Consider the following 27,225-nt stretch of genomic DNA (forward strand, 5'->3'; position numbering starts at 1 on the left):
GTGTTGAGGCGGCTAATGGTTTCATTTCTGCATTATAATCTTCTGAAAATCAGAACCAATACTTGATAAATATGCTTTGAGATTGTAGTAAACTTAGTATTGTGGAGTCAATTTATTTAAGCCAAATCGGTAAATAGACTTCAAAAGCTACAAAACCACTTATTAAAATATTTTATTGTGATTGACATAAAATCAATTACAAAGTTGTACAATTTTTAAATCTCAAAAGGAAGTTTTAATAGCATATCCACCTAACCACAGTATTTTTGTGTTGACTATTGAGCTGATTTTTAAAAGTTCAGCCATTAATATGTGCATTAATCTCTATGAAAACATGCTGTTAATTACAATGACATTCTAAAAAATTCTCGTGTTTCATTTTTGTGAAGCCAGACATGACAATGACCAAGTTATATTTTTGAAAACATTTATGCTAAAGTATTTCCTAGGGCAAAAAAATTCAAATGTTTGCAATGTAAACATTTATTTTAATTGAACTACTTTTACTGTTTAAATACTGCACTTACCCCTAGTGCAGTCAGTTTCAATGAACCTGAAATCTTAAGTTTGAACTGAATGACAAACATTAGCAACATCATTTATTAGTGAAAATTAAGGCCAAAGATAAAATGCTGAGAAATTGTTTTGACAAAAGAAATTTTAAAAATTATTGTTGAAACATTAAACACTGGTGATTTCAGCAAGATTTCACAAGTCCATATAAAAACTGCATTTGACTACGAATTAAAATACAAATATTAAAAACCACTTCCATTTTAAGTTTCACTTTTTAAAAAAGTAAGTATCTTCAGTGATCAGTTTATATTGATAAATTTAAAATAGTTATACTTATGCTATAGTTGCAAAAACAAAAAGGTTGTGTTTATAACATGGACTGGCCTGAGTTAGCTCAAGTTACATATGTTCTGGGTGGTTCTGAAGACATGTGATGATATCTGCGACTGGTCTGCTCTTGTAGCAGATTTGATAAACTGCTGCAAATAGTGGAAATCTGTGGGGGGAGAAAAATACAAAAGTTGGTCAGAAACAATTTAATATGAGATGGGACCATTCTACCTACACCTGGCAGGAGCAAATGAAGACCATGTGCATACACAAATAGCATATGTATATTAGCACTAAACTGAGTTTCCTTTGGGTGCTCCGGTTTCCTCCCACAGTCCAAACGTGCAGCTTAGGTGGATTTGCCATGCTAAATTGCCCGTATTGTCCAGGAATGTATAGGTTAGGTAGATTAGCAATGGGAAATGCAGGGTTACAGGGCTAGGGTACTGAGGTGAGTCTGGGTGGGATGCTCTTCGCAGAATCAGTATGAACTTGTGGGCCAAAGGGCCTGTTTCCATAGTGTAGGGATTTTATGAAAAATACATTTTCATATTTCACAAATGAAAACAGTGACTAAGCTATTGAATTTATACCCAGGACAGTTTTTGAGTAACAAGCAACTGATGGGATATGGCATCAAATTTTATTTAATATGGCTTCTGTAAAACACTTTGGGATGCTGTACTCCATTATATGGACGATATAAATGTGATTGTTAAATGTTATTCTTCAATACATGATACATTAACACATTCATTAAAGTAATAGGTAAATAAGCCAAATCATTTAGTATTTAAAAGTATTTACTTGTCCACCAGATTTCTCTGTTTAAGAACACTGTACACCTCAGCAGAAGTCTGAGGACCTTGCAACTTCTGCCCATTGAGCATCTCTCCTTCCAATTCTTCTATGGCCTGGTTAAAATATAAATGCAAGATTATGGTATGATTATATGGCCTATGTTCTGATTATTCAGCAAAGTCTAATTGCTGTCAACTACATTGTGCATAATATGGTCTATACTTAGATTTAACATTGCTAAAAAGTAAGCATGATATAGATATATGTATCTCAACCAAAAATGCAAACTAGGGTCAGTCTGCTTCACACAGCAAACATTGCAAGATCTGCTGAGTTTCTCCAACTATTTTTGTTCTTGTTTCAGATTTCCAGCATTCACAATTTTGTTTTAATTTAGTGTCTAATGCACAGCAAGATTTATTTTTCTGTTCACTTAACTTCCTTACTTTTCTATGGTTTAAAACTAGACTTTAAATTCCACCCTTTTTGATTACTTTTCATGCTGTGTACACAGAGGAACCTTGATTATCCGAATGAGATAGGTGGGCAGTATTTCGTTCGGGTAATTGAAACTCTGTGGCTCGGAGTTTTCTGAAGTTTCCTTTTTCCTTGGCTCTGCCTGCCTTGCTCCCTCTCTTTCAGATTTTGTTTCGGAGCAGACACACACTTGTGTGTAAGGGACCTGCAACACTGCTGAAGCCTCGCCTCGCCGCCATCCTCTCCCCTCCACCCCCCCCCCCCACCCCCCTTCCCCTCCGGCTGGCCGGCCAGCCTGCCCCCATCTGTCCTGCCCCTCCTATGCAGCTCCACCCTCATCTCCCCAACCCACTCTGGGGCAGCTGGACTGGACACCACCAGTAAGACTGCTACTGCCTTTTTGGGGTGGAAGGTTGGTGGGGGGGGGGGGGGTGGGGGGGGAGCGGAGTCTCAAAATTGTGCGCGCACACAACTTTTTTACTGCAACTTTTTGACAAGTTCCACCTTTGCCCTGTACAGGACAATGTTGGAGAGATTGTCTGGAGAAGGTTGGGGGGTGGGCAGTTGGTGTTTCGGGTACATTCGGTGTACAATTCCAGGGAAAGTGTGGGGAGAGAGTGGGAGGTCAGTCATTTGTAGACAGTGCCTGGGCTCCCATTGAAGTCCAGGACTGTTCTCGGCAGCATTTCAGTGAGCTGGGTTCATTTTAAATCATTGTAAACAAGAAGCAGTGTTGAAAACACCTCTATTTTGAGACCTTCAGATATTCAAAATTCAGATAATTAATATTCAGTTAATTGAGGTTCCTCTGTAATTTATGATGTATGTAGTACTTGCCTTGTAAATCAATAAAGGTTTGACTTCCAAGGACTGTTACATTTTGGATGGTATGAGTTTCCTTACTTTTCTCATGGAAAGCAAAACATTAAAATATGACTTCTTTATCCAATGTTCACTACTCAAGGACATGAAATATTTACGAACTTACTTTTCCAGTTTTCACAAATGCCTCTGCTACTTTTCTGTTGCGCCCTCCATAGCAAGTTGTAACAAGATCAGCAATTCCACAACTCTCCAGGAAGGTAGCTGATGTTACTGGTCCTTGACAAAATAATTTCGCAAAAGCTAACATTTCCATCAATCCCAAGCGGATAACTGCAGCTTTCGTATTGTCACCATAACCAAGCCCATCACAGAACCCTGCACCAACAGCCACAATATTCTTGGAATTAAAAGAATTACATAAAAGTGAGATTAAAATATGAAGTGTGCTTCGCAAAATTGTAGTTCAGGCTGAAATTCAAAATATTTCATATGGAATCAATTGAGTATGAAACCAAAGAAAGCAAGTATGAAATAGGCTTTAAAAAGACTTCACACCCCTACTTCCCCTGGTCTCTCTCATTGATCTTATTAATAAGTGCTCAAAATTATAATTTTTGATCATTTTAAGAGGAGCCACAATTTCTGACTAGAAAGCAATTGATTTAATTTCAAGAATGCAAAATAAAACACTTTCTTCAATGCATGCACTTTTTTTTGAGGGTAGCTAATAGTCTGTTAGAGCTTAGCATAGCGTAGTTCTGAACAGGTCAAAGCTTACAGGGGAGTTTGAAACATCAATACTTATGATATATTCCCAGAAAAAAAGTTGAAAAAAAACTAATCTGCACTAATAGGAGTAATGTTCCTATTAAAGATTTGGGATAAGAGGTGGTGGAATGTTCATAGTTCTTACTATAGTTCATCAATATTTTCTAACATATAGGAATGATTGTGTATAACTTTAAACCTCAGCAGTTGTAGTAAACTAAGGATTCCAGATTTATTGCCGGTTAGATTTTCTGTCTGAATTTCCTTCTCAAATCAGTTGAGGGGAAAATTGAGTGGGATGTATAACAGATGAGCAGTATGGCAGGTTGTGGCTTGAATCTGTTGCTATATTTCAAAGTGATCCCTATTTTAATGTAATATTCTTCTGAACCAATTCAGCTGGGCCTTCATTAAAAAAAAATTAAAATCAGCCAGTCTGACCTAACTTCACAAAATCCAGTGACAATTTTATAAAGGACCTCACACACCTCACTCTACTGATGTAAGTAAGTACATGCAAATTGTCTTGACCTTCAGTTGGATAGATGTCATGTGTTATTAAAAAAAGTTCCTAAATCAAAAACATCTGACATGCTGACACAAATGTTACCATGCATCTAATTGTTCTGTATTTATGCACATGCACACGCACAGACATTTTCAACAATGCCAAATTGAAGTTTGGGTATTGTGTATTTCAGTCTTTTCATTCATTTACCTACTACTTGTATAAACCAAAATTCCCTATTCCTGAGATGCTGCCTAACCTGCTGTGCTTTAACTAGCAACACATTTTCAGCTGTGATCTCCAGCATCTGCAGACCTCACTTTTTACTCTAAACCAAAATAGATGGCAACATAATTTCCAAGCATTGCAAAAGACATTGTATTTGAAAAGAAGGACAGAGAATTGTCGGTGTCTAAGATTAGGGGAAACAATCACCAATTCCTTTAAATTATTGATAGAGCATGTGGGATTTTATTCAAGATAGCAATTATATTTACCAATGTAATATTTCCAGTTTTGTTTATATTATTCAAAAACAAAAAAAAAGTTAATTTAAAATGTCAATTGTACCTACACTAAATGAACTGCAGCGGTTCACGAAGGCAGCTCACCACCTTATTCTTGAAGGGAATCAGTGAAGGACACAAATGCTGGCCCGGAAAACAAAGGTTAGATCTCTGGAATGTATTTTTAAAAAGTCTTATTTGTACAAGTCCACCCCTCACTATCCCTGTAATCTCCTCCAATTCCTCAACCCTGTAAGAAATCTGCACTCAATTCTGATTTTACTTTTGGTAGCTTAGTGTTTAGCTGTCTAGACTATAAGCCCCTGGAATTCACATCCTAAGGATCTTTATTACCTCTCCTTTTTTATAAAAAAAAATGCTCCTAACCATTGGGAGATCTGCCCTTTATTTCCACAGGTGACTGGGTATGAGATTCTGCTTTATAACACTCCTGTGAAGCAATCTGAGACATTATTGCTTTAAAATGTTACATAATTACAAATGTTGTCAGTAATAAAGTCAACTTCTGGAAATTTAAGATGGGTGCATCTGAATTCAGTTAGCAGAAAACAATTCAAATGTAAAATCTTTCGATATTTCAACAAGGTTGAAAGATTTCATGATTTACATGAAAATAAAGTATAGCTCTTATAATGCATGTGTGTAACATATCATCCAGATCTACTGATGAAAAATGTGATAATCACTTACTTTCAATGCACCACATATTTCCACTGTGTCACACTCCTCTACTACAGTAATTCTGAAATTTGGGGTCTGCATTAACTCCTTAAGGACCTTTCCATGAGTTTTATTTTTGGATCCTGACAAATATATACATTAAAAAAAAAGTAAAATTATGAATCACTTGTGAAAGTTCACAAAGCTTTTTAACAAAAGGTTTTAACAATGTATTGCAACATTTTAGCAATGTGATTACACCACAACCAGGATGTTGAAACAGTTTCTTTCTCATTTGAACAAAATTCTTTGTATGCACTTGGATCTTAATTTTTAAAGCAATTACCTATAATCAGAATAAATAAAATATTCATTTGCACAGCAAATTTGCAGTTTTATAATGTCACCTTTACAATAAAAGCTAAGCAACCAGATTATGCAAGTTCACCTTTTTTAAAAAAAAACTTGGTGTTGAACTAGTAAAACAAAAGCTGGAAATGTAATTTAAATAAAATATTAAAGTATGGAGCAGCTAAGGCAGCATCTGTATAGGGTGGGATTTTGTCTTTTGAAGAAAATCTGAAAATGGGAAACCTTGCTTTTTTTTATTATGGCAACAGACCTTGGAAAAGCACAACCTTAAGCTGGACATGTGGGTTTGTAAAGTTAATCAGCATTGTGTACAGCCTCTAAAACTCTGCAATTGATTAATATTCTTTACTCATTGACATTTGAGGGATGTATGTACAGCCCCCATGTATTATTCTATATTGAGATTTTGGTCTAGAAACTGAGCAAGAATTCACTGGAGAAATACTAAGGAAATAACTTCCATTGAATGCCACTAGAAAGGAGCATAAAGTCTATACATTAGCTTTGAAACATTGTTTTTCGGACAGAATTGCCTTTCAGTCACAATTGACTCCTAGCTTCAAGTGGCCACATATTTTCCCAAAATTACTCAGTAAAATCTAGCCACTAGGAGATTCTCTTTAGGTTGTTGGCCATGTCTCATTGTTGCTCTGTATTCTTCAGTAGCAACATTAACAGTTTTGCCTCCCTCAGAATCTCTTGTCAGACTTCCTCATCGAAAGAGATGGGGTTGCTCCATCTCCCTATCAATTATGGAGCCACCTCATCATCAAGCTAGGTTATGTATAGCACAGCACTCCGCTGCAGTTAGCTACAGCTTTCCATAGCCCTTGTGGTATCCAGCTCAATGGCACTCAAGACCCTAGTTCCCCATTCTCTGATACTGATCAATGCTCCATAGCTGGAATCCCCTGATCACGGTCTCTGCTGCTGTTGGCGATTCAAACTTTAATCTTTGCAGTAAGTTATATAAATAGATCACTGACCCTTCCCATTTTTATTGCATATTTTCCTGAAACAATTTGTTTTGATGAGCATTAAGAGAATAATGGTCCATGTGTATTTTTTAGATTCCTTCAACTTTAATCCTCTTCCCCTAACCTACATTCATCAACCCCACCCCCACCACCATCACTGCAAATGGTCTTCTTTCCTCTGATGCCCCTCTGTCATGCTTCAACCTCCCCTCGGTCGGTGTGGCCCAACTCACAATGTCCCTTGGCCTTCCGGATCTTGACCCTGAGCCCATAACCATTCAGCTCCCAAAATTAGCCTTTCACTGCCTCTTATTCGAATTACCTGCTGCTTCACCCCATCAGCACATCTCATTGCATCATTCTGGTCCCCACTTCCTTTACGAAGCACCCAATTTTCTTTCTCCGCCTTACCCTTATCATTGTGGTTCTCTCCTCAGTGTCCCAATTGTTTACTTCCAATGTCCAAGTTGTTTCTGAAACCTCAAATCACCAGAACCCTGAAGTTTAATTCCAGGCCATGGTTTCCAAGTGCTTATCTGTGAAATGTTTTGTTGAGCCCCTTTTCTGATCAACCCCTCACACGTGCCAAGTTAAGTTTGCTAGCATCAGCAGGAGTGGCTCCCTCACTTACGCTGGCTGGGTGGGCCAAATATAACCATTTAAAAAATCAAATAAATACCTTGGTTATGAAAATCAAAGCTATTGAAAAGGACTGCATTCACCAGAGTTTCCAGGGAAAAAAAAATCTATTCCTCCAGGTACATACCAGGTAAATAGCCAAGTTTGTGAACATATATATTTTTCTCACTTTTGGGAGACAAGATTGTGACTTTGGACATAATTCCAATGGGCTGGGTTAGTTAATGGGAATTCATGGCATGCTCATGAATGCAAAAGAGATTCCCAAACATTTCAGTGGGGAACACCTGCATTTTCTGAGATCTTAATCCTAAAACTTTAACCCAATGGCAGGAACTTAAATTTTAGCCTCTAACCCAAAGAATTTCCCCCTCCCACCTTTTCGAATGCCCCAGATAGGTCCTGAACTTCTCAATGTTGCAGTGCTATGACTGTTCTTCAGAACTAAGGTGGACATGTACTGCTTTTCAATCAGTAGGCAACTGAAGAAAGGGCATAAGCATTTCCCTCTAGGAGCGACCTGACAAATATTGAGGATTTTCTATTTTTAATATATATTTACCATTTTAATTGTGACAAAAGTAGCAAAATAGTGAGGAAAAAAAAATCACAATTCTACAGACGGACTAAGATTAATTCACTGATTACTGCTTAGGTTTTGGAAGAAACAGATGGTTGATTGCCACTTATGTTGAAAGATGACTCCAGGTTCAATCGCACTTTTTTTCCATAACAGTGTTTGTAATGCTGCTAACATCCAGCAATTCTAAGTGCTCTAATTCATATACTACAGAGAAAATCACCAATGATTCTGAAAGAATATCATTGATTTTATAGTTAAGAATCTAATAGAACTGATAAGCTGATTTCTAAGTTGGTGGTGCCAGCAAGGAGGCAGTGCTCATGATCCTGGGCCCATCTGCTCCAGGCTGGCTGCTTCCTCCCATATTTCCTTACCCTTTTTGTCTAGTTTCTTTTTCTTCATCATTTTCATGTCAGCAGTGACAGAGAAGATGACACCATTGAGAAGAGTGGCCTGGAGCAGGACTCCTGGTTGTCAATCAGGTGGCAGTGGAGACCCCAGCTCCCGGTAGAGAGGAGAGTGTGGGTCCAGCATGGTATCTGGCATTGGCGGACTGTCAGCAAGATCGGCCCAGTGACAAAAATGTGGCACCTGAAGAGGGACAACTTCAACATTGGTGGATCTGGTACTGGCAGCAGAAGGGTGGAAGTACACGTGTCATTGGTCAGCTGACTCAGGACCCATGGCGGAGGTGGTAGAATGAAAATGTACTCTCTTTCAGCTGTATTTTTCTATTCTTAAACAATTCAAAATGGTGCCAGATTGTTGCAACAGTTGAAACTGATTACTATTTTACTGTGTTGCTCATACGAGAGTATAAGTGACAATAAACCATCATAAAGCATCATTCAGACACAATGCAAGTAAATTAGTGTTTATATTTAAGTTTTGTTTTTAAAAAAAAATTAGAAGAACATCAAGGGCACTCATGTTTCTTACCAATTGTTGTCTCACAGAATTTTTCATCTGCTACTTCTTTAGCAATGTTGGCACCCATCAGTACAGACATTTCAATCCCAAGTTTCTCACGAATTATATGTGATATTAGCTTAAGACCATCAGGACCTTCATCAATTCCCTAAGAATTAAATATAAAAATAACTTCAGTCCAGTTTATTCAAAATTATTAACTTATAGAAATAGCCTTAAATAATGGGAACATCACTACCATCTCCAAGCCACTCACCACCCGACCTGGAAATATAACACTGTTCCTTACTGTTGTTGGGTCAAAATCCTGGGTACTGCAATGATTCAAGAAGATAGCTCACCACCACTTTTTCCAAGGGCAGCTAGGGACAGGCAATAAATGCTGATCAGGCAACAATGCCATGTCCCACAATAAATAATTATTTTTAAACCTCATTCATAGGGGGCTATGCTTGCTCCTAATTCCTAAGTCTTCTTCACTATTCAACACAATCATGATTACTCTTCCATCTCAACTTCATTTTTCCATCCTTTCATTATACCTCTCGATTCCCTTGGTGTCCAAAAGTATATTGATCTCTGCATTTGGAGTCAACAGCTAAAAAGACATAGCTCTGTGGATGGAGAATTCTAAAGATTCAGGACTCTTAGTAAGAAAGATCTCTTCATCCTAGACCTAACTGGCCAACCCATGGTCTATTAACTAACACAGATCAGAAGGCACGGGAAGAAGGATATATGTGTCATTGTTGCCAGTGAATTTGAAGAATTAGTTTAAAATGAGTTTCTCCAGAATTCCAAAAATAATTCTGCATCTAAGCTTTCCAACCTAGAATTGTAATATTGATTGAAAGCAGAGCCTCGTAGGAAGACAGTAGAGCAACAATGGCAGGAGTTTCTGGGTGTAATTGAGGACACAGCACAGAAGTTCATTCCAAAGGAAAGAAAGGTTATCCAGGGAGGGGTTAGACAGCCATGGCTGGCAAAGGAAGTCAGGAAATGTATCAAAGAAAAAGAGAGCGATCCTATAAAGTGGTCAAGAGCACTGAGAAATCAGAAGATTGGGAAGGCTACAAAAACAAACAGAATACCAAAGAAAGAAATAAGGAAGGAGAGGATCAAATATGAAGGGAAGCTAGCCAGTAATATTAGAAATGATAGTACAAGTTTCTTTCAATACATAAGAAACAAATGAGGCAAAAAGTAGAAATTGGGCCACTCCAAATTGATGCTGGAAGGCTAGTGCTGGGAGTTAAGGAAATAGCTGAAGAAGTACTTTAGGTCAGTCTTCACAGTGGAAGACATGAGTAATATCCCAACAATTAAGGAGAGTTGGGGGCAGAGTTGACTATGGTAGCCATTACAGAAGGAAAGAAGTATCAGAAAAGCTCAAAAAAAAAAGATTTTAAAAAAAATTCGATAAATCTCCTGACCCCGATGGGCTACATCCTAGAGTTCTGAGGGAGGTGGCTGAGGAAATAGCAGAGGCGCTGACTGATCTTTCAAAAATCACTGGAGTCAGGGAAAGTCACAGATGATTGGGAAATCACTGTTGTAGCCTCCTTAATCAAGAAAGGATCAAGACAAAAGATGGAAAATTATAGGCTGATTAGCCTAACCTCAGTTGTAGGTAAAATTCTGGAATCCATCGATAAGGATGAGATTTCTAAATTCTTGGAAGTGCAGGGTCGGATTAGAACAAGTCAGCATGGATTTATTAAGGGAAGGTCATGCCTGATAAATCTGTTAGAATTCTTTGAAGAGGTAAAAAGTAGGTTAGACCAGGGAAATCCAATGGATGTCATCTAGCTAGACTTCCAAAAGGCCTTTGATAAGATGCCTCATGGGAGGCTGCTGAGTAAGGTGAGGGCCCATGGTGTTCGAGGTGAGCTACATGCATGGATTGGGGATTGGCTGTCTGACAGAAGGCAGAGAGTTGGGATAAAAGGTTCTTTTTCGGAATGGCAGCTGGTGACAAGTGGGGTTCCCCAGGGTTCAGTGTTGAGGCCGCAGCTGTTCACTTTATATATTAATGATCTTGATGAAGGGACGGGGCATTCTGGCAAAGTTCGCCAATGATTCGAAGTTACGCAGACAAGTAGGTGGTACTGAGGAGGTGGGGAGCTGCAGAAAGATTTAGATAGTTTAGGAGAGTGGAGATTAGAGTGATGAAGGGCTCCTGCCCGAAACATCAATTTTCCTGCTCCTTGGATGCTGCCTGACCTGCTGTGCTTTTCCAGCACCACTCTAATCTGGACTCTGATCTCCAGCATCTGCAGTACTCACTTTCACCAAGTTTAGGAGAGTGGTCCAGGAAATGGCTGGTGAAATTCAACATGAGCAATTGCAAGGTGTTATACTTTGAAAAAAAAATATATGCATGGACTATTTTTTAAAACGGTGACAAAATTCATAAAGCCAAAGTACAAAGGTATCCAGGATTCTCTAAAGGTTGATTTGCAGATTGACTCCATGATCAAGAAAGCAAATGTAATGTTGCCATTTATCTCAAGAGGGTTGGAATATAAATGCACCGATATGCTTCTGAGACTTTATAAAGCTCTAGTTAGGCCCCACTTAAAATACTGTGTCCAATTTTAGGCCCCACACCTCAGGAAGGACATACTGGCACTGGAGCGTGTCCAGCAGAGACTCACACGATGATCCCTGGAATGGTATGCCGAACACATGATGATCGGCTGAGGATCCTATGATTGTATTCATTCGAGTTGAGACGGTTGAGGGGAGATCTACAGAAACTTAAAAGATAATGCATGGCTTAGAAAGGGTGGATGCTGGGAAGTTGTTTCCATTAGCCAGGAAGACTAGGACCCATGGGCACAGCCTTAGAATTAGAGGCAGTCAATTTCTTCAGCCAGAGAGTGATAGGCCTGTGAAATTCAGTGGAGGCTGGGATGTTAAATGTCTTCTAGGCAGAGATTGATAATTCCTTGCAAGATCAAGAATTTAAGGGCTACAGGGAGAGTGCAATTAAGTGGAATTGAAACACCCATTAACCAGATTAAATGGTGGAGTGGACTCGATGGGCCGAATGGCCTTGCTTCCCCTCCTATGTCTTATGGTCTTAATATTAGAAAAATCTCATGAGCATGTCCACGGCCATTGTCTACTCTACCCCACATATTCACCAATGCACCTACTGTATATTCATTCTCTACAGAACCGCCATTGATATGCCCTTCTTTTCCACCAAATATCCCAGTGAATTCACTGTGTGGAGGTTTAATCTTCAACAGTTAACTTGGCTCAACTGCTTGTACTTTCACCTTACTAGGAGTACTTTGAACTAATGCTGGAGTACCATACTGAATGATACTGCACATTTGAATTCTTGTATCATTAAGATAAGGAAAACCTTTGAAATATTGGTAGCAGTGCAGATGTTGCTGCAAAGAAAATCAAGCTGCACATGAGCCATGTGAACCTTTCGTGATTAGAGGCATTGGTTCAAGTACTGGACGCATGTTTTTCTCAAAGTCTTTATTCCTTTATCGTATCCTTACAAGGGCAAAATTGGCAACTAACCACCTACTATAATTATCAAAAGCATCTTAGCTGGGGACATTTAAAAAAGATTAACATAACACATGGATTTCACGACAGTCCTGTACATTTTCTAATTGGAACAGTAAATTGGCCACTATGTAGACACATACCAATAAACTCTTTTGCTGTATTAGAGCAGTATTGTAAGTGCATTTAAGTATGGGATAGTGATTTCATGACAGTTTTTGTTCAGAACAGTACAGAAGAAAGAAAATGATTTATTAAAAGAATTGTTTAGATCTAAAATTATAGCAATTTTTTTTCAAATGCATAATCAAATTTGTGATAACCAGAGTTCTAGTTATGACACATTGTGAAATGACAGATTTGTTATCTCGTGTAGTTATAAATTAATCTTTTACCTTAGGACAAAGTGTTATGTTAAATATAGCATGTTGCAATGCCTGTTAAACAGTTGGTGTCTTTAGGTTCTGTACTTTCATTTGAAAAGTAATGACTTCAGCAGGTCTAACAGAAAATAATTTACAAGTAGTTTCTTAGACATTCTAAAACAGCAAAATAAAATACAATTAGGCTCAGTAAATTATGAAATTTAGCAGGACAGATATTAATGCAGTAAAATAGTATTAATAAATTACAATGAGTCAATTCATTTTGAGTTCATTAAACTTACTACAAGTGATCTTTGTTGAAACAAAGTTAAAAATCACAACACCAGGTTGTAGTCCAACAGGTTTAATTGGAAGCACACTAGCTTTCGGAGCGACGCTCCTTCATCAGGTGATGTGGAGGGCTAGATCGATAGTAGAGCCCTCCACTATCACCTGATGAAGGAGCGTCGCTCCGAAAGCTAGTGTGCTTCCAATTAAACCTGTTGGACTACAACCTGGTGTTGTGATTTTTAAACTTTGTACACCCCAGTCCAACACTGGCATCTCCAAATCATGAGACTTTGTTGAAACAGTCAGACATAAACCACACACATTAGGAAACCACAAAGTACATATTTTGGTATAAACACTTACTGCATCACTTGCAAGGATTATTTTAGAAATTATTGTAAATGCCAATATTCTACACTCATGAAGAAGGGAGCCATCTGGAAGTTCAAGGAGAATACTGTCTAATCTATGTTTGAAAAAGAGTAATAAAAAGGAATAAAATAAGATAAACTAACAGCGTTGGTCTACAAGAAACCGAAATCACAAATCTGGAATCTCAATTCTTTGCATTCACTGAATTATCAAATTTTACCTTTATCAGCGAGATTCCAATTGCACCCGGCTTCACACGATTTTTCATTTCATCGCAAAGTCGTCCAATAAATTGATGGGGTAAAACAAAAACAAATATATCTGCCCCATCTGATGCTTCAGTGATGTCTGGTACAGCAATCTGTAAAACAGGAAATCATTTGCAAACAAATAAAACATGGAAAATAGGGGCAGAAGTAACTAATTTGGCCCTTTGAACGAGCACCACTATTCAATATGATCATGATTGGCCATCCAAATTAGTACCCTGTTCCTGCTTCCTCCTGATAAAATAGAAACAGGACCACAGAAATGATACAGTACAGAAGGCAGCCAATCAGTTCATCTTGTCCATGCTGACCCAAAGATATCCAAAGCCCTTTCTAATCCCCTCTCCTTGTACATGGCCCACAGCTTACAGCAATAAGGTGCAAATCCAGGTACTTTTCAAAAGTGTTTATGGTCTCTTCCACCAGCACTAATTCAGGCAGCAAAGTCCAGACACCCACCACTCTCTACATAAAAGTGGATTTCCTGATTCCCTTTAATCCTTCTGCCACTTAGTACAAAAAACAGATACAAGCTATCTGCCAAAGAAAATATGATCCTCTTGTTTACCCTATCTCTATCCCTCACAGTTTTGTATACCTCAATCATGGTCACCCCTCAGCCTTCTCTGTTCTGAAGAAAACAACACCAATTTCTCTAATTTCGCCTCAGCTAAAATTCTCCAGTGCCAGCAATATTCTCAAATCTCCTTTGCATTCTCTCCAGAGTAATTACGTCCTTCCTGTAATGTTCCTTCCAGAGCTGCATACAATATTTCAGTTGTGGTATCCAAGGATTGTTTAAATGCCTGCCAATGTAGTTAACTCAGTCACATTAAAAGGCATTTAAACAATCCTTGGATAAGCAGATGGATGATAATGGGATATTTGGGGGGTTAGGCTTAGATTAGTTTACAGGTTGGCACAACATCGAGGGCCGAAGGGCCTATTCTGCATTGTATTGCTCTATGTTGTCTCAGTGTTTTGTACAGTTTAATCATTATATCCCTACTTTTGTAATCTATACCTCAGCCATGTGCCTTCTTTACCTTATATATCTGTACTACTACCTTTATGGAACTGTGCACGTGCACACCAAAATCTCACTTCATCTACCCCTTAGTACATTCCCATTTATTGTGTATTCCTTTTACAGTTTGACCTCCTGAAATGCATTACCTCATATTTATCAGAGTTGAAATCCATTTACCACTTTCCTGCCTACGGCAACAACCCATCAATTTGGAGCTTACACCTATCCTCTACACTATTCACTATGTGATCAATTTTTGTATTATCTGCAAATTTCCTAATTGTGCCCCTACATTCAAGTCCAAATCATTAATCTATAATACAAATAACATGGGCCTGGAACAGCAAGCCCTGTGGTACACCCCTTGAAACAACTTTCCATTTGCAAGGGCAGCCATCAACCATTACACACTTTATTTCCTGTTACTGAGCCAACTTTGATCCAATTTAACACATTATCCTGTATCTCATTGGGTTTTACTTTTTCACTATATTCTTTGATCCCTTTAGCCCCCAAGAACTATATCCAACTCTTTCTTGAATACATTCTGTGTTTTGGCCTCAAAAGACTTCTGTTAGAGACAAAAAAAAACTGCAGATGCTGGAATCCAAAGTAGACAGGCAGAAGGTTGGAAGAACACAGCAAGCCAGGAAGCATCAAGGAGGAGGAGATGTCGACATTTCGGGTGTAACCCTTCTCTGCAGATACTGCACTTTGTGGCATAGAATTTCACAGGCTCACCACTCTATGGATAAGGAAATTTCTCCTAATCCCAGACCTAAATGGCCTACACTGCATCTTTAGACTGTGGCCCTTAGTTCTGGGCTACCCTTTATGTTTATCCTGTCTAGTCCGGTTTGAATTTGAAGTTTCAAATGGGATGTCTCTCCATTCTTCTAAACTCCTATGGATCGATCAGAACTATATTCATTCTCTCTTCACATGTCACTCCTATCATCCCAGGAATCAATCTGGTAATACCAAAAATTATTTAACAAATTGAAGTTATATTGACAGACTGTTGCAAAAGGCATCTGTAAAGTCTTGGTATAGACCTGTGAGTGAACCAAACAAACTAACATCTATTAGAATAAAGTAAAATACATTATAATTTGCATTTTGGGGTTCTAGAAGTTAATTGGGTTTGTCTTGCAATCTGTGAAATTCCGATAAGGCAGATGAGGCCATCACACATTATTACCCAATTAATCAGAACAGTAACTGTTTGCCACCTATACAGTCTTGCAAAGTCTTTGGAGACCACTGCTATCAGAAAGTTTATCATCAGTTTGGTGTATAGCTACAAAGCAAAGAACACTGATACTTATTGCAGAAAATAATATTTGCTGCTGCAGCTCTGTGCCAGATGTCTTCTACAACAATCTAAAATTAATCCACTACACATCTCTATTCCATCCCTGTATTTCCATCTGCTCTAAATATTTGAGCATAAAACACATGGGAAAAGTAAGTTGGAATGAAGAAATTTAAAAATTGCAAATAGATATGGATAGGTTGGGTGAATGGGCCAAAATTTGGCACATGAAGTTTAACAAGAGTAAAGGGGAGGTTATCCTTTTCGGTTGGAAGTTGGGAAGGAAATTTCAAGAGTGCTTTGATGCAGAGGGATCTGGGTGTTCTCATGCACAAATTGCAAAAAACTAATATTTAGGTACAGCAGATAATTTAAAAAGTCCAGAATGAATTTTGGCTAATATTTCTAAAGAAATAGATTATGAAATTACTGCTGCAGATGTAAAGTGTATTAATGAGACTGTACCTGGAATATTGCATACAATTTAGTCCCCTTACTTGAGAAGGAAAGTTGTTGCACTGGGGGCAGTTCATTAATGATTTACTTGAATGGTTCGAGAGATAAAGTGCTCTTCTGATGAAGAAAGATCAACAGCACAAGCCTAAACACTCTAGAATTTAGGAAAGGGAGGTGGTCTAATTGAGGTATATATTAAAAACAGACAACATAGATGTATAAAGGACATTTCCTCAGGTCTGACAATTTAGAATGAGAGACCATGATTTTAGGATAGGGTAGGAGATTTAAAACAGAGAGAGAGGAGGAGAAATACTTCTCTTAAAGGATCATGAATCTGTGAAATTCACAATCCCAGAGAATGGTAGATGCCAGGAGACACAATTTTTTTAAAAAAAATTAGTAATGGATTAAAGGGTTACGGGGAGTAGGCAGGAAAATGGAGTTGAGGCCAGGATGAAATCAATCATGATCATAACAAACAAGCTCAAGGAGCTGAATTGCCTACAACTGCTCCTAGTTCTAATGTTATAATGTTATATTCTTATGTTATCCAGTCATCCTTTAAAAAGGTGCCCCAACCATTACTCTGGCAAAGCATTCCAGGTTCCACTAAGTCCATGTGTGAACACTTGGGGGTGGCATGATAGCCTTGTGCAACTGTCTGTATGGAGTTTGCACATTCTCTCAGTGTCTGCATGGGTTTTCTCTGGTTTCCTCACATAATCCAAAGATATGCAGGTTAGATGAATTGGCCACGCTAAATTGCCCAAAGTGCTCAAGGATGTGCACGTTAGATGCATTAGTCGTGGGTAAATATAGAGTAATAGGGTAGGGAAATGGGTCTGGGAGGGATTCCCTTAGGAGGGTTGGTGTGGACTAGTAGGGCCAAAATGGTCTGTTTCCACACTGTAGGGACTCTACAATATATCTATGATGATTTCTCCTAATTACTCTCCTGAGTAATAATTTTAAATTGGTCATCTTTTGTCACTAATCCATCAACCAAAATAAATAATAATTTCATATTTCTTTACTTGCATGTTCCATGTTCCTATTTTATAAGCCCTCAAAATTTTACTGATGTAATTTGACGCTCAAGCAACCACTCATTCCTTCTCAGGATTGTGCTCGAAATTCAGGGTTCTCCAGAATTTCCTTCAGTATTGAGGATATAACTCCATTTCTTGGTGTAACTATACTGAACAGTTTTTATTTACAAAAAAAAAGAGTTTATTACTGCATGCTTTTTAATAACCAGGAAAAGATCATTTATCTGGCGTCAAAGAACTATTTACCATTACTGTGGTTCCAGGTTATCTTGCTCAATTTAAATTCTCCAGTGAAAAGCAAGTGCAATCAGATGGATAATTGAGCAATCGTCACAAAAGCAGAAATAGTAACAGTATGACAATATGGTCAAATAATGAGTTTGGAATCAAATATGCAAACAAACAATGTGGTTCAGTCTCAAATCAGTAACAAGTTGAGAGTGTGGTGCTGGAAAAGCAGAACAGGTCAGGCAGCATCCGAAGAACAGGGGAAAAAAAATAAAAAATAAAAAAAAACCCCGACGTTTCCTGCGTAAAGCCTTTCCTGATGAAGGCTTTATGCCCAAAATGTCAATTCTCCTGCTCCTTGGATGCCGTTTGCCCTGCTATGCTTTTCCAGCACCACACTCAACTCTGATCTCTAATCCTCACTATCTACCTGTAGATTTAAAGTTTACAAGTAGAAGGATTACAGGGACCCGGACGGCATATCTTTCCACGTAGAGAATGGTGGGGGTCTGGAAATTGCTACATTGTTTTGTTGTGCAAGCAGAAACTCAGCTTATTTAAAGAAGGTACCTAATATAGTACATGAAGTGCTGTAACTTGCAAAGCTATGGACAGAGCGCTGGAAGGTGGGTTTGGAATGGGAAGCTTAATTTATTTTTTCTCAGTCAGCACAAATACAATGGATTGAATTGCCTCCTTTCACATCATAACTTCCAAATGGTCCTATTTCCTAAAACACACAACTTGATACTGTGGTGTAAACGCTTCATAGCTTTAACAAATTAACTTGAAAAATTATAATCTTGTTTATGTTCTAAACTTTTCAACACAAATTGTCTTTTCAATCTTAATGTTATATCCCCTGATTGTTACTCTGACTTTACTGTGTAACACCAAAAAAATAAAACATTCATCTGTCTGTACCATAAAGGTATAAAGAGACTATTTAATGTATCCACCTTGAACACAATACAAAAAGGTTATAGTCCAACACGTTTATTTGAAAGCACTAGCTTTTGGAGCGCCGCTCTTTCTTCAGGTGATTGTGAAGCAGGATCATAGGACACAAAATTTATAGCAAAAAGATTACAGTGTCATGCAAGTAAAATGATATATTTAACAAACTGATTGCTGTTAAGTCTTTCATCTTTCAGAAAGAGAGTTACTGGTTTCAGTTCATTAATATGTAAATTCCAGAACTTTGTTTAAGTCACATTCTTAAGATAACAAGGTTTTATATATTAAAAAAAACCTCAGTTCAGACGATGCCTAAAAGGTGTGAGGTCAGAATCTGTCTGAATCTCAATCTTGACTCAGACTGGTTCTATTTCCAAAGTGGAATTTAGAAAATATTGTATGGATTGACTGTCTGCAGATTGTGTATTTTTTGAGCAAAATAGAATGTATCTGTAAATATAATTCTGCAAATACAAATTCACCCAATAGACTTGTGTCCGTGTGCAAAGGGAGAGAATGAGCAAGCAAGCGAGCGAGCCAGCTTAGAAGTGTGAGTGCACGTGAGAGAGTGTGCATTTGTACGTGTGCCAGCTTGGTAAAAAGTGTGTGTGTGTGTGTGTGTGTGTGTGTGTGTGTGTGTGCGTGCGCGCGCGCAAGTGTGATGGGGTATAAGCCTGTGAGAGGATACATATATGGGTGAGAGTGTGGGGTATATGTGTGCGTGTATAAGAGACCGTGTTTTTGAGAGAGGGTGTGCGTGACTATGTGAGTATGCAAGAATGTGTGTATATGTATGGGTATAGGGTGAGAGAGTATATAGTGTCATGGAGTCACCTGTCGTGTGACATGAATCCAAGGTCCAAGTTGAGGCCATCCTCATGGGTACCAAACTTGGCTATCAGCCTCTGCTTGGCCACTTTGCGTTGTTGCCTGTCCCAAAGTTCACCTTGGATGATGATTACTCAAAGATCCAAAGTGGAAGATCCCTGACCGCTGAAGTGTTCCCCGACTGGAGGGAACCCTTCAGATGGAACCACACTCTCTCACACACTTAAGCAGACTGTCTCATACACATGCTCTCTCTCATATACACACAAAACCCTTCCACTCACACCCACACATGCACCCTCTCAGGCTTTTACCCCATCACACTCACGGACACAGAAAAAACACTCACTCTCTCTCCTGCACGTGTAAACACAAGTCTATTGGGTGAATTCGTATTTGCAGAATTATATTTCCAGATACATTCTATTTTGCTCAAAAAAAATACACAATCTGCAGACAGTCAATCTATACAATATTTTCTAAATTCCACTTTGGAAAGAGAACCAGTCTGAGTCAAGATTGGGATACAGACAGACTCTGGCCTCACACCTTTAAGGCATTGTCTGAGCGAAGATGTTATCTTTTTTTAAAAAATAAAAGCTTAACTTGTTGTGAGAATGTGACTTAAATGAAATTCTGAGATTTACATATCAATGAACCAAAAGCTGTAACCCATTCTAAAAGATGAAAGACTTAACAACAATCAAGGTTTGTTAAATGTATCATTTTACTTGTATTACACTAATTTTTTGCTATAAATTCTGTGTCGTATGGTCCTATGAAGAAAAAGAGCAGTGCTCCGAAAGCTAGTGCTTCCAAATAAGCCTGTTGGACTATAACCTTGTGTGTTGTGATTTTTAACATTGAACACCCCAGTCCAACACTGGCTCCTCCACAGTTTGAAGTTCAATGCAGCTGGGCAGCAATCATTAAGATAGGATTGTGAAATCTTTAGAAGAATAACATTGAGAATATATTGGTTTAGCAGAGGGCTACATTACCACAAAGACAGAAAAACAACAAGTAAAATTTTACAATTTTTGTGCAATGTTTCTTGAATGCAAATCTTTGACTTACCACGTTTTCTGGAAGCTTATAGCCTGGCAAATACTTCACATTTTCATGATCTGTGTTTATTATATCTGTGAGTTTTCTACCGTTTATTATTTCTTCATAAACCCACATTTTCACAGTAGAATCAAACTGGGTTGACTTTCTGACATTTTGGCCAATAATTTTTGCAATAGCGGAACCCCTGAAAGAGACAGGCAGAAGACAGTTAGAAATTGTTAAAATATTTCTTCCCTGCTAAGCAAAACTGAATTTCCACAATCATCCTTGCATCACTTGCTAGTGTTCACCTACTCTGACATTTCAACTTAGGGTGTTAATTATATAAATGTCATGGAGAATGTGGAACCAAATAATTCACAGCATACATGGGAGCCAGAGTCCTATACTCCTTAATATCTAAAGAAACTCCAGCAATAAACTCCAGTAGCCAGGAAGCACTTGTTTCTAACTCTTCAGATTTAATAGGATTCACACAAGTCTCCAGTCCCTCCCAAATGCTGCTTCACAAAACCCTTTGCAGGCTTTGCCTCTGGTCTCACTGAAACATGCAGGAGGAAGCAGGGGATGGGGGAGTAGTCCTTTTATTCACAGGCACTCAGTACCTGATCAAGGGACCATGCATCAAGAAAGTGGTAGGCTGCTGAAAACCAACCCTTTGCTCTTGATTTGAAGAACCCCATCATTGCCCCTTCTAGCAAGTGATCAATACTGGCATGGTCCTATAGAAGATGTATACGTGATATTCTAGGACAAGAACAGGATTGAAGGATTTGTTCCTTATCAGAAGGCGAGGGAGAACATGCTAATAAAGGTTGACTGAATTTAACAGATGAAAATATTTCATTATTTTGTATTGCTATTTGTAGCATTCCCTGAAGAATCCTCAGTGTGATAATCATTAAGATATTTTTCCCTTTCCTTTCTGACTCTAAATTAGTCAATACCTAATTTTTTTTTTCCAATCTTGTTATGGTTTCATTGAGAAGAGGCTACAGTTATGCCAGACAAACGAAAGGATAGTTTTGCCAAGGCTCTTTTAACCAACCAGGTAATGAAAGATTGCCCTTTCATTTGCCACTCTGTTACAGGCCAATACCAAATTGTAGCACTTGTCTGTTGATATTTTTGTTGCGAATCTCTCAGTGGAGTCATTATTTATGACAAAAGGCATTCTTCCTCCAGAACGAAAGCTGTTTTCTTTATCCTGTCTGGTATGCATGTGGCTTCAGATCCACAGTAAACTGCCCTCTGAAATGGTCAAGCAGGCCACTCAGTTCAAGAGCAACTAGCGACAGACAATAAATGCTGGCCTTGCCAGTGATGCCTAAATCCCAAAGAAGAACTAAGAAGAAATAATTCACAAGGTAGCTAGTAACAGGACTTTCTTCCTTAAAGAGCTCAAGGGCTTGTCAAATTGGCCTTGCTTTTAGGCTGGCGTCCAGTCTTATGCAAGAGATTGGATAGGAAGCAAGTAGTAGTACAGGGAGGCTACTGTGTAGCTGCATAGAAGAACAGGTTTCTCAAATGCTCTCCACAATTTAATTGCCCAATTTAGAGATTGAGGGATGTTTCAACAGGCCAAAGTATAAGAAAGCAAGTGTATTACGGGAGAGATCACTTAGCTGGCGGCAGGGTGCAGATTGTGGACAGTGGCCCTCATTGCAGAGTACAGGGATAACAGCCCATGGCGTTAAAGGTAGTTTATTGATATGGTTAGAGAATTTGCTAATGGAGGGGGGGGTAAGGGGTTCTTCTTCAAGTTAATGACCTGTAACCAGTGGGGTGATAGCACAGAAACGGACCCTCCAGTCCAACCAGTCTATGCTGAACTAAACTAAGAACAAATGAAACTAACCCCATTTGCCTGCTCCTGGCCCATATCCTTTCCTTTTCATGTATCTATCCAAATATCTTTTAAGCATTAGAATTGTATACACATTCACAACTTCATCAGGAAGTTCATTCCATATATGAACCACACAAAAAAAAAATTGCCCTTCATATCTTTTTTAAAAATGTCTCCCCTCTCACCTGAAAAATATACCCCTTAGTCTTGAAATCCCCCATCCTATGGAAAAGACAACTACCATTAAGTCTATCTAGACCCCATATTACTTTATAAACTTTCATAGAGTTGCCTCAACATCCTACGCTCCAGTGAAGGAAGTCCCAGCCTATCCAGTTTTTCTTTATAACTCAAAACTTTCCATATCCAGTAACATCTCTTCTGAATCCTCTCCAGCTTGATAATATCCTTTCTATACCTTGGTGACCAGAACCAACATTCCAGGAGTGGTCACACCAATGTCCTGTACAATCTCAACATGACTTCCCAACTCCTGTACTCAAAGGATAGCAAGTGTACTAAACACCTTTTTAACCACCCTGTCTATATGAGCAAACTTCAAAAGAATGATGTACCTGTATCCTTAGGACTCTCTGATCTACAACACTATCCAAGGCCCTATCATTAATTGCCTAAGCCCCACCCTTGTTTGTTGTACCAAAATACAATACCCCGCATGTATCCAGATTGAATTCCATCTGCCATTCTTCACCCCATTGACCCATTTGATCACTATCCCTTTGTAATCTGAGAAAACCTTTCTCATCGCATACAATGCCACCTACTTTAGTGTCATCCGTAAACTTACTGACCATGCTTTCTATATTCTCATCCAAAACATTTATATAAATAACAAACAAAAGAGGACCCAGAACCGATCCCTGTGGAACACCACTGATGATGGCCCTCCTCTCTGCAAAAACAAACCCCTACCTCTTCTGTCTCCTGCCATTGGAGTAAGGAAGTGAATTTGCAGGCAACACAAAGACAAGTTCATCATAGGTGGGCGGCACAGTGGCACAGTGGTTAGCACTGCTGCCTCACAGCGCCTGAGACCTGGGTTCAATTCCCGACTCAGCCAACTGACTGTGGAGTTTGCATGTTCTCCCCGTGTCTACGAGGGTTTCCTCCGGGTGCTCCGGTTTCCTCCCACAGTCCAAAGATGTGCAGGTCAGGTGAATTGGCCATGCTAAATTACCCGTAGTGTTAGGTAGGGGTATGGGTGGGTTTCGCTTCGGCGGGTCGGTGTGGACTTGTTGGGCCGAAGGGCCTGTTTCCATACTGTAAATCTAATCTAATATGTCAAGCCTTTCATTCCTGGGATCATTCTCGTGAACATCTTTGGGACACACACACACTAAACAAACCCACCACCCTGTGGCCGACCACTTCAACACCCTTCCGACTCTGCCAAGGACATGCGAGTCTTGAGCCTCTTCTGCCACCAAATCCAAGCCACCCGACGCCTGGAGAAAGAACACCTCCGTTTCCGCCACTGGGATCCTCCAACCACATGGCATCAACATCAATTTCACCAGTTTTCTTGTTTCCCCTCTGCCCACCTCATCCCAAATCCAACCCTCCAATTCAGCACCACCATCTTGAACTGCTCTGCCTGTCCATCTTCCTTTCCACCAATCCACACCACCCTCCCCTCCAACCTATCACTATCACCCCCTACTTTCATCTAACTAACACCTTCCTACCTATCTTTCCCCCAGCCCCACCTACACCCACCCATTTATCTCTCAGCCACCTTCCCACCCCACCCACATTCCCGATGAAGGGCTTATGCCCAAAATGTCGATTCGCCTGCTCCTCAGCTGCTGCCTGACCTGCTGTGCTTTCCAGCACCACACTTTCTGACTCTGATCGCCAGCACCTGCAGTCCTCACTTTTTCCTACTACGAATTATAGTCATACAGCATGGAAACAAACCCTACAGTCTAACGCATCCATGCTAACCATGTTCCCAAACTAATCTAGTCTCACTTGCCTACTTTTGGCCCACGTCCCCCTAAACTTTTAAAAACATTAGGACAGCTACATGAATAGGAGAAGTGTTTTAACTGTACCTGTACCCACCCCTTCCTCTGGCAGCTCATTCCACATACAACTCACCCTCTGAGAAAAAGTTGTCCTGGTTATACTTGTACCAATGTGATTTAGGTTTGGGTTTTTAATGGAAGAGGGGATCCTCTGTCCATACCACATCTGTAGATTGTTCCTCACTCCTGCAGTCTACCCACTTTTCTCTAGTCATACTACTGCTGACACCCGGGACACTACCGCCTTTCAGAGCTTTAGGAATGTAGAGACAAAGACAACACTGACACCTGCAGCTCTTAGTAGTATATCATTGTGGAAATATTTCTCCCTATTTGCTCTCTCTATACCCCTCATAACTTTGAATACCTCAATCAGGACCCCCTATCCCTAAGTCTCTCAGTCTGCTGTGCTCTAAGAAAAACAACCCCATCCTATCCAGTCTCACTTCATAGCTAAATTACTCCAGTCCAGGCACAATCCTGGTGAATCTCTTCTGCATCCTCTAGTGTACTGACATCCTTTCTACAATGTGACGGCTAAAACTGCAGATTGTACTCCAAGTGTGTTGTAACTAATAAGGTATATAGCTCCATCATTACCTCCTTGGTCTTGTAAAGACAAGTATCAATGCTGACTACATGGATGCACTATTCTTCCAAAGTGCTCTCAAACCTTATCTGTCTGATCCCCTGCCTTCAAAGGTCCCTCTGATCGGCTGTTCTTTCGAGGGTCCTTCATCATAAGGTGAGGCAATGATGTTGTGGTATTATCATTGGACTGTTAATTCAGAGACTGGTTAGCACTGCTGCCTCACAGTGCCAGAAACCAGAGTTCAATTCCCACCTCAGGCAACTGTCTGTGCAAACTTCACACATTCTCCCTGTGTCTGCGTGGGTTTCCTTCGGGTGCTCTGGTTTCCTCCCACAGTCCAAAAATGTGCAGGTTAGGTGAAAATGGCTATGCTAAATTGCTTGTACTGTTAGGTGAAGCGGCAAATGTAGGGGAATGGGTCGGGGTGGAGTTGGGTGGGTTGCTCTTCAGAGGGTCGTGGACGTGTTGGGCCAAAGGGCCTGTTTCCACACTAAGTAATCTAATCATTCTGGGGACTTGGGTAAGAACCCCACCATGGCAGATAGTGGAATGTGAATTACTAAAATCTGGAATTAAGAATCTAATGTTGATTATTGGGAGCAGGGACCCCTCTTGGTTCACTAATATTCCTTAGGGAAGGAAACTGTCATCCTCACTTAGTCTGGCCTTGATGTGACTCCAGACCCACAGCAATGTGGTTGACTCTTTACTGCCCTCTGGGCAATTAGGGACGGGCAATAAATGCTGCTGCTTAGCCAACGACACTCATCCCATGAATGAATGAACATAAAAAAAAACTCCCTCACCTTGTTAGTCCCAAAATGCAACGCCTCACACTTGTCAGGATTAAATTCCATTTGCCAATGATCAGCCCATCTATAGATTTTTTTAAAAACACTTTCCTCCTCGCTATTTACCATACCGTTTTTGTGTCGTCTTTTAATGAAAATAGTTTCTCCTGATCTCCCGTGGCCAGAAAACCTCACCAACATTGAGATATAAAAAAACTTTTTAGACACATTAGCAGAATTCTTTTGCAAAAACAAAAACCCGAGTGGTAAAAGAGGGGCAATGCCTGTAAATAAGAATTATGTATTTGTGACTGGATCTTCACCAAGAAAGTAGCGCTGCCGACAATTCGTGGTCCAGTCAGTGCCTTTGGTATTATCAGTTACTTGACATTCAGCTTTTTTTAAGTTCCCTGTTGAATCTTCCAGCAGCATTGGAGGCATCCACGCTTTCAGGCTGCACTCAGCTACACGAGATGGTAGTGGATTTACATTCTCCCATTATTGGTCACCAGATCCTTGAGTTAAAAAGGAATCCGCCCATTTAAACCATATTGCTAGTACTTACAGTGTCCAAAAAGAACAAACTAATCTCGCATCCAACATACCAGTTGCCGGATCCAACTATGCAGATCTTCTTGAGAGCAGACATGTTATGGTATTGTTATACCAGACAAGTTACGATGAGATTAGTTTCACCTGCCCTTTGGACTGTTTCTAGTTCCACACGGAGAGATTAATTAGAACTGGTGTAACTTCCTTGCTACCTCTCCTGCAACCAGTGATTGGCTTGTAGCCCTGTCGATCATACAATCATATTTACATTGCATTGCTGTTACTGTCCGGAAGAGGTGATATTTCTTAGTCTAACCCAGCTTCAGCTAACACTTAAGTGTTTTCTGCCATCTAAAATATTTCCCAATATCCATTAGATCTATCTAGTCACCGATGAACTCAATGTAATATGTAAATTATCTGTCGTTTTCAGTGCAGGAAAGGTGCAAATTCAGAAGTACAGTAGCAGTGTCTTAAGTGTAGGATTTACGCATAATAACTGCACATCCAGTCATCGGAAAAGGAAATCAAAACTAGAAACAGAAAATTATGAAAATAAGCAACATGTAAAAGTCCGCTAATGTTTCCACTTTTAGATCAACCGTTGGACCCTTTAATTGCTGTAAATTCTAACGAATGAAAACCACCTTCAAGCAGATCTGGAAATGTGCCACACCTTAAAATATGTAACTGAAAATAGCAAGGAAATTCA

General features: G+C 39.4%; 1 protein-coding gene across 1 annotated transcript; it reads right to left on the reverse strand.

The window, feature by feature from the left end:
* Positions 1-201: 201 nt before the first annotated feature.
* On the reverse strand, positions 202-26,727 carry LOC132817425 (glycerol-3-phosphate dehydrogenase [NAD(+)], cytoplasmic-like). The gene is made up of 8 exons (XM_060827859.1): positions 26,567-26,727; positions 20,688-20,865; positions 13,696-13,836; positions 8,923-9,061; positions 5,443-5,555; positions 3,113-3,346; positions 1,654-1,760; positions 202-1,012 (listed from the first exon to the last, which is right to left on the reverse strand). Exons 1-8 carry the CDS (start codon positions 26,608-26,610, stop codon positions 916-918), a joined length of 1,053 nt encoding a protein of 350 aa, XP_060683842.1. The 5' UTR covers positions 26,611-26,727; the 3' UTR covers positions 202-915.
* Between the last annotated feature and the right edge of the window lie 498 nt (positions 26,728-27,225).

The sequence above is a fragment of the Hemiscyllium ocellatum genome, chromosome 7 (assembly GCF_020745735.1).
Source record: "Hemiscyllium ocellatum isolate sHemOce1 chromosome 7, sHemOce1.pat.X.cur, whole genome shotgun sequence".
NCBI lineage: Eukaryota > Metazoa > Chordata > Chondrichthyes > Orectolobiformes > Hemiscylliidae > Hemiscyllium > Hemiscyllium ocellatum.

Bases quoted from the DNA above. Each gene is read 5' to 3' on its own strand.
- LOC132817425 (XM_060827859.1), bottom strand. From the start codon at position 26,610: ATGTCTGCTCTCAAGAAGATCTGCATAGTTGGATCCGGCAACTG. The intron at 13,837-20,687 runs GTAAGTCAAAGA...CCTGTTTTACAG, and splicing joins ATAAGCTTCCAGAAAACGTG to ATTGCTGTACCAGACATCAC. The intron at 5,556-8,922 runs GTAAGAAACATG...TATATTTGTCAG, and splicing joins ATTCTGTGAGACAACAATTG to GATCCAAAAATAAAACTCAT.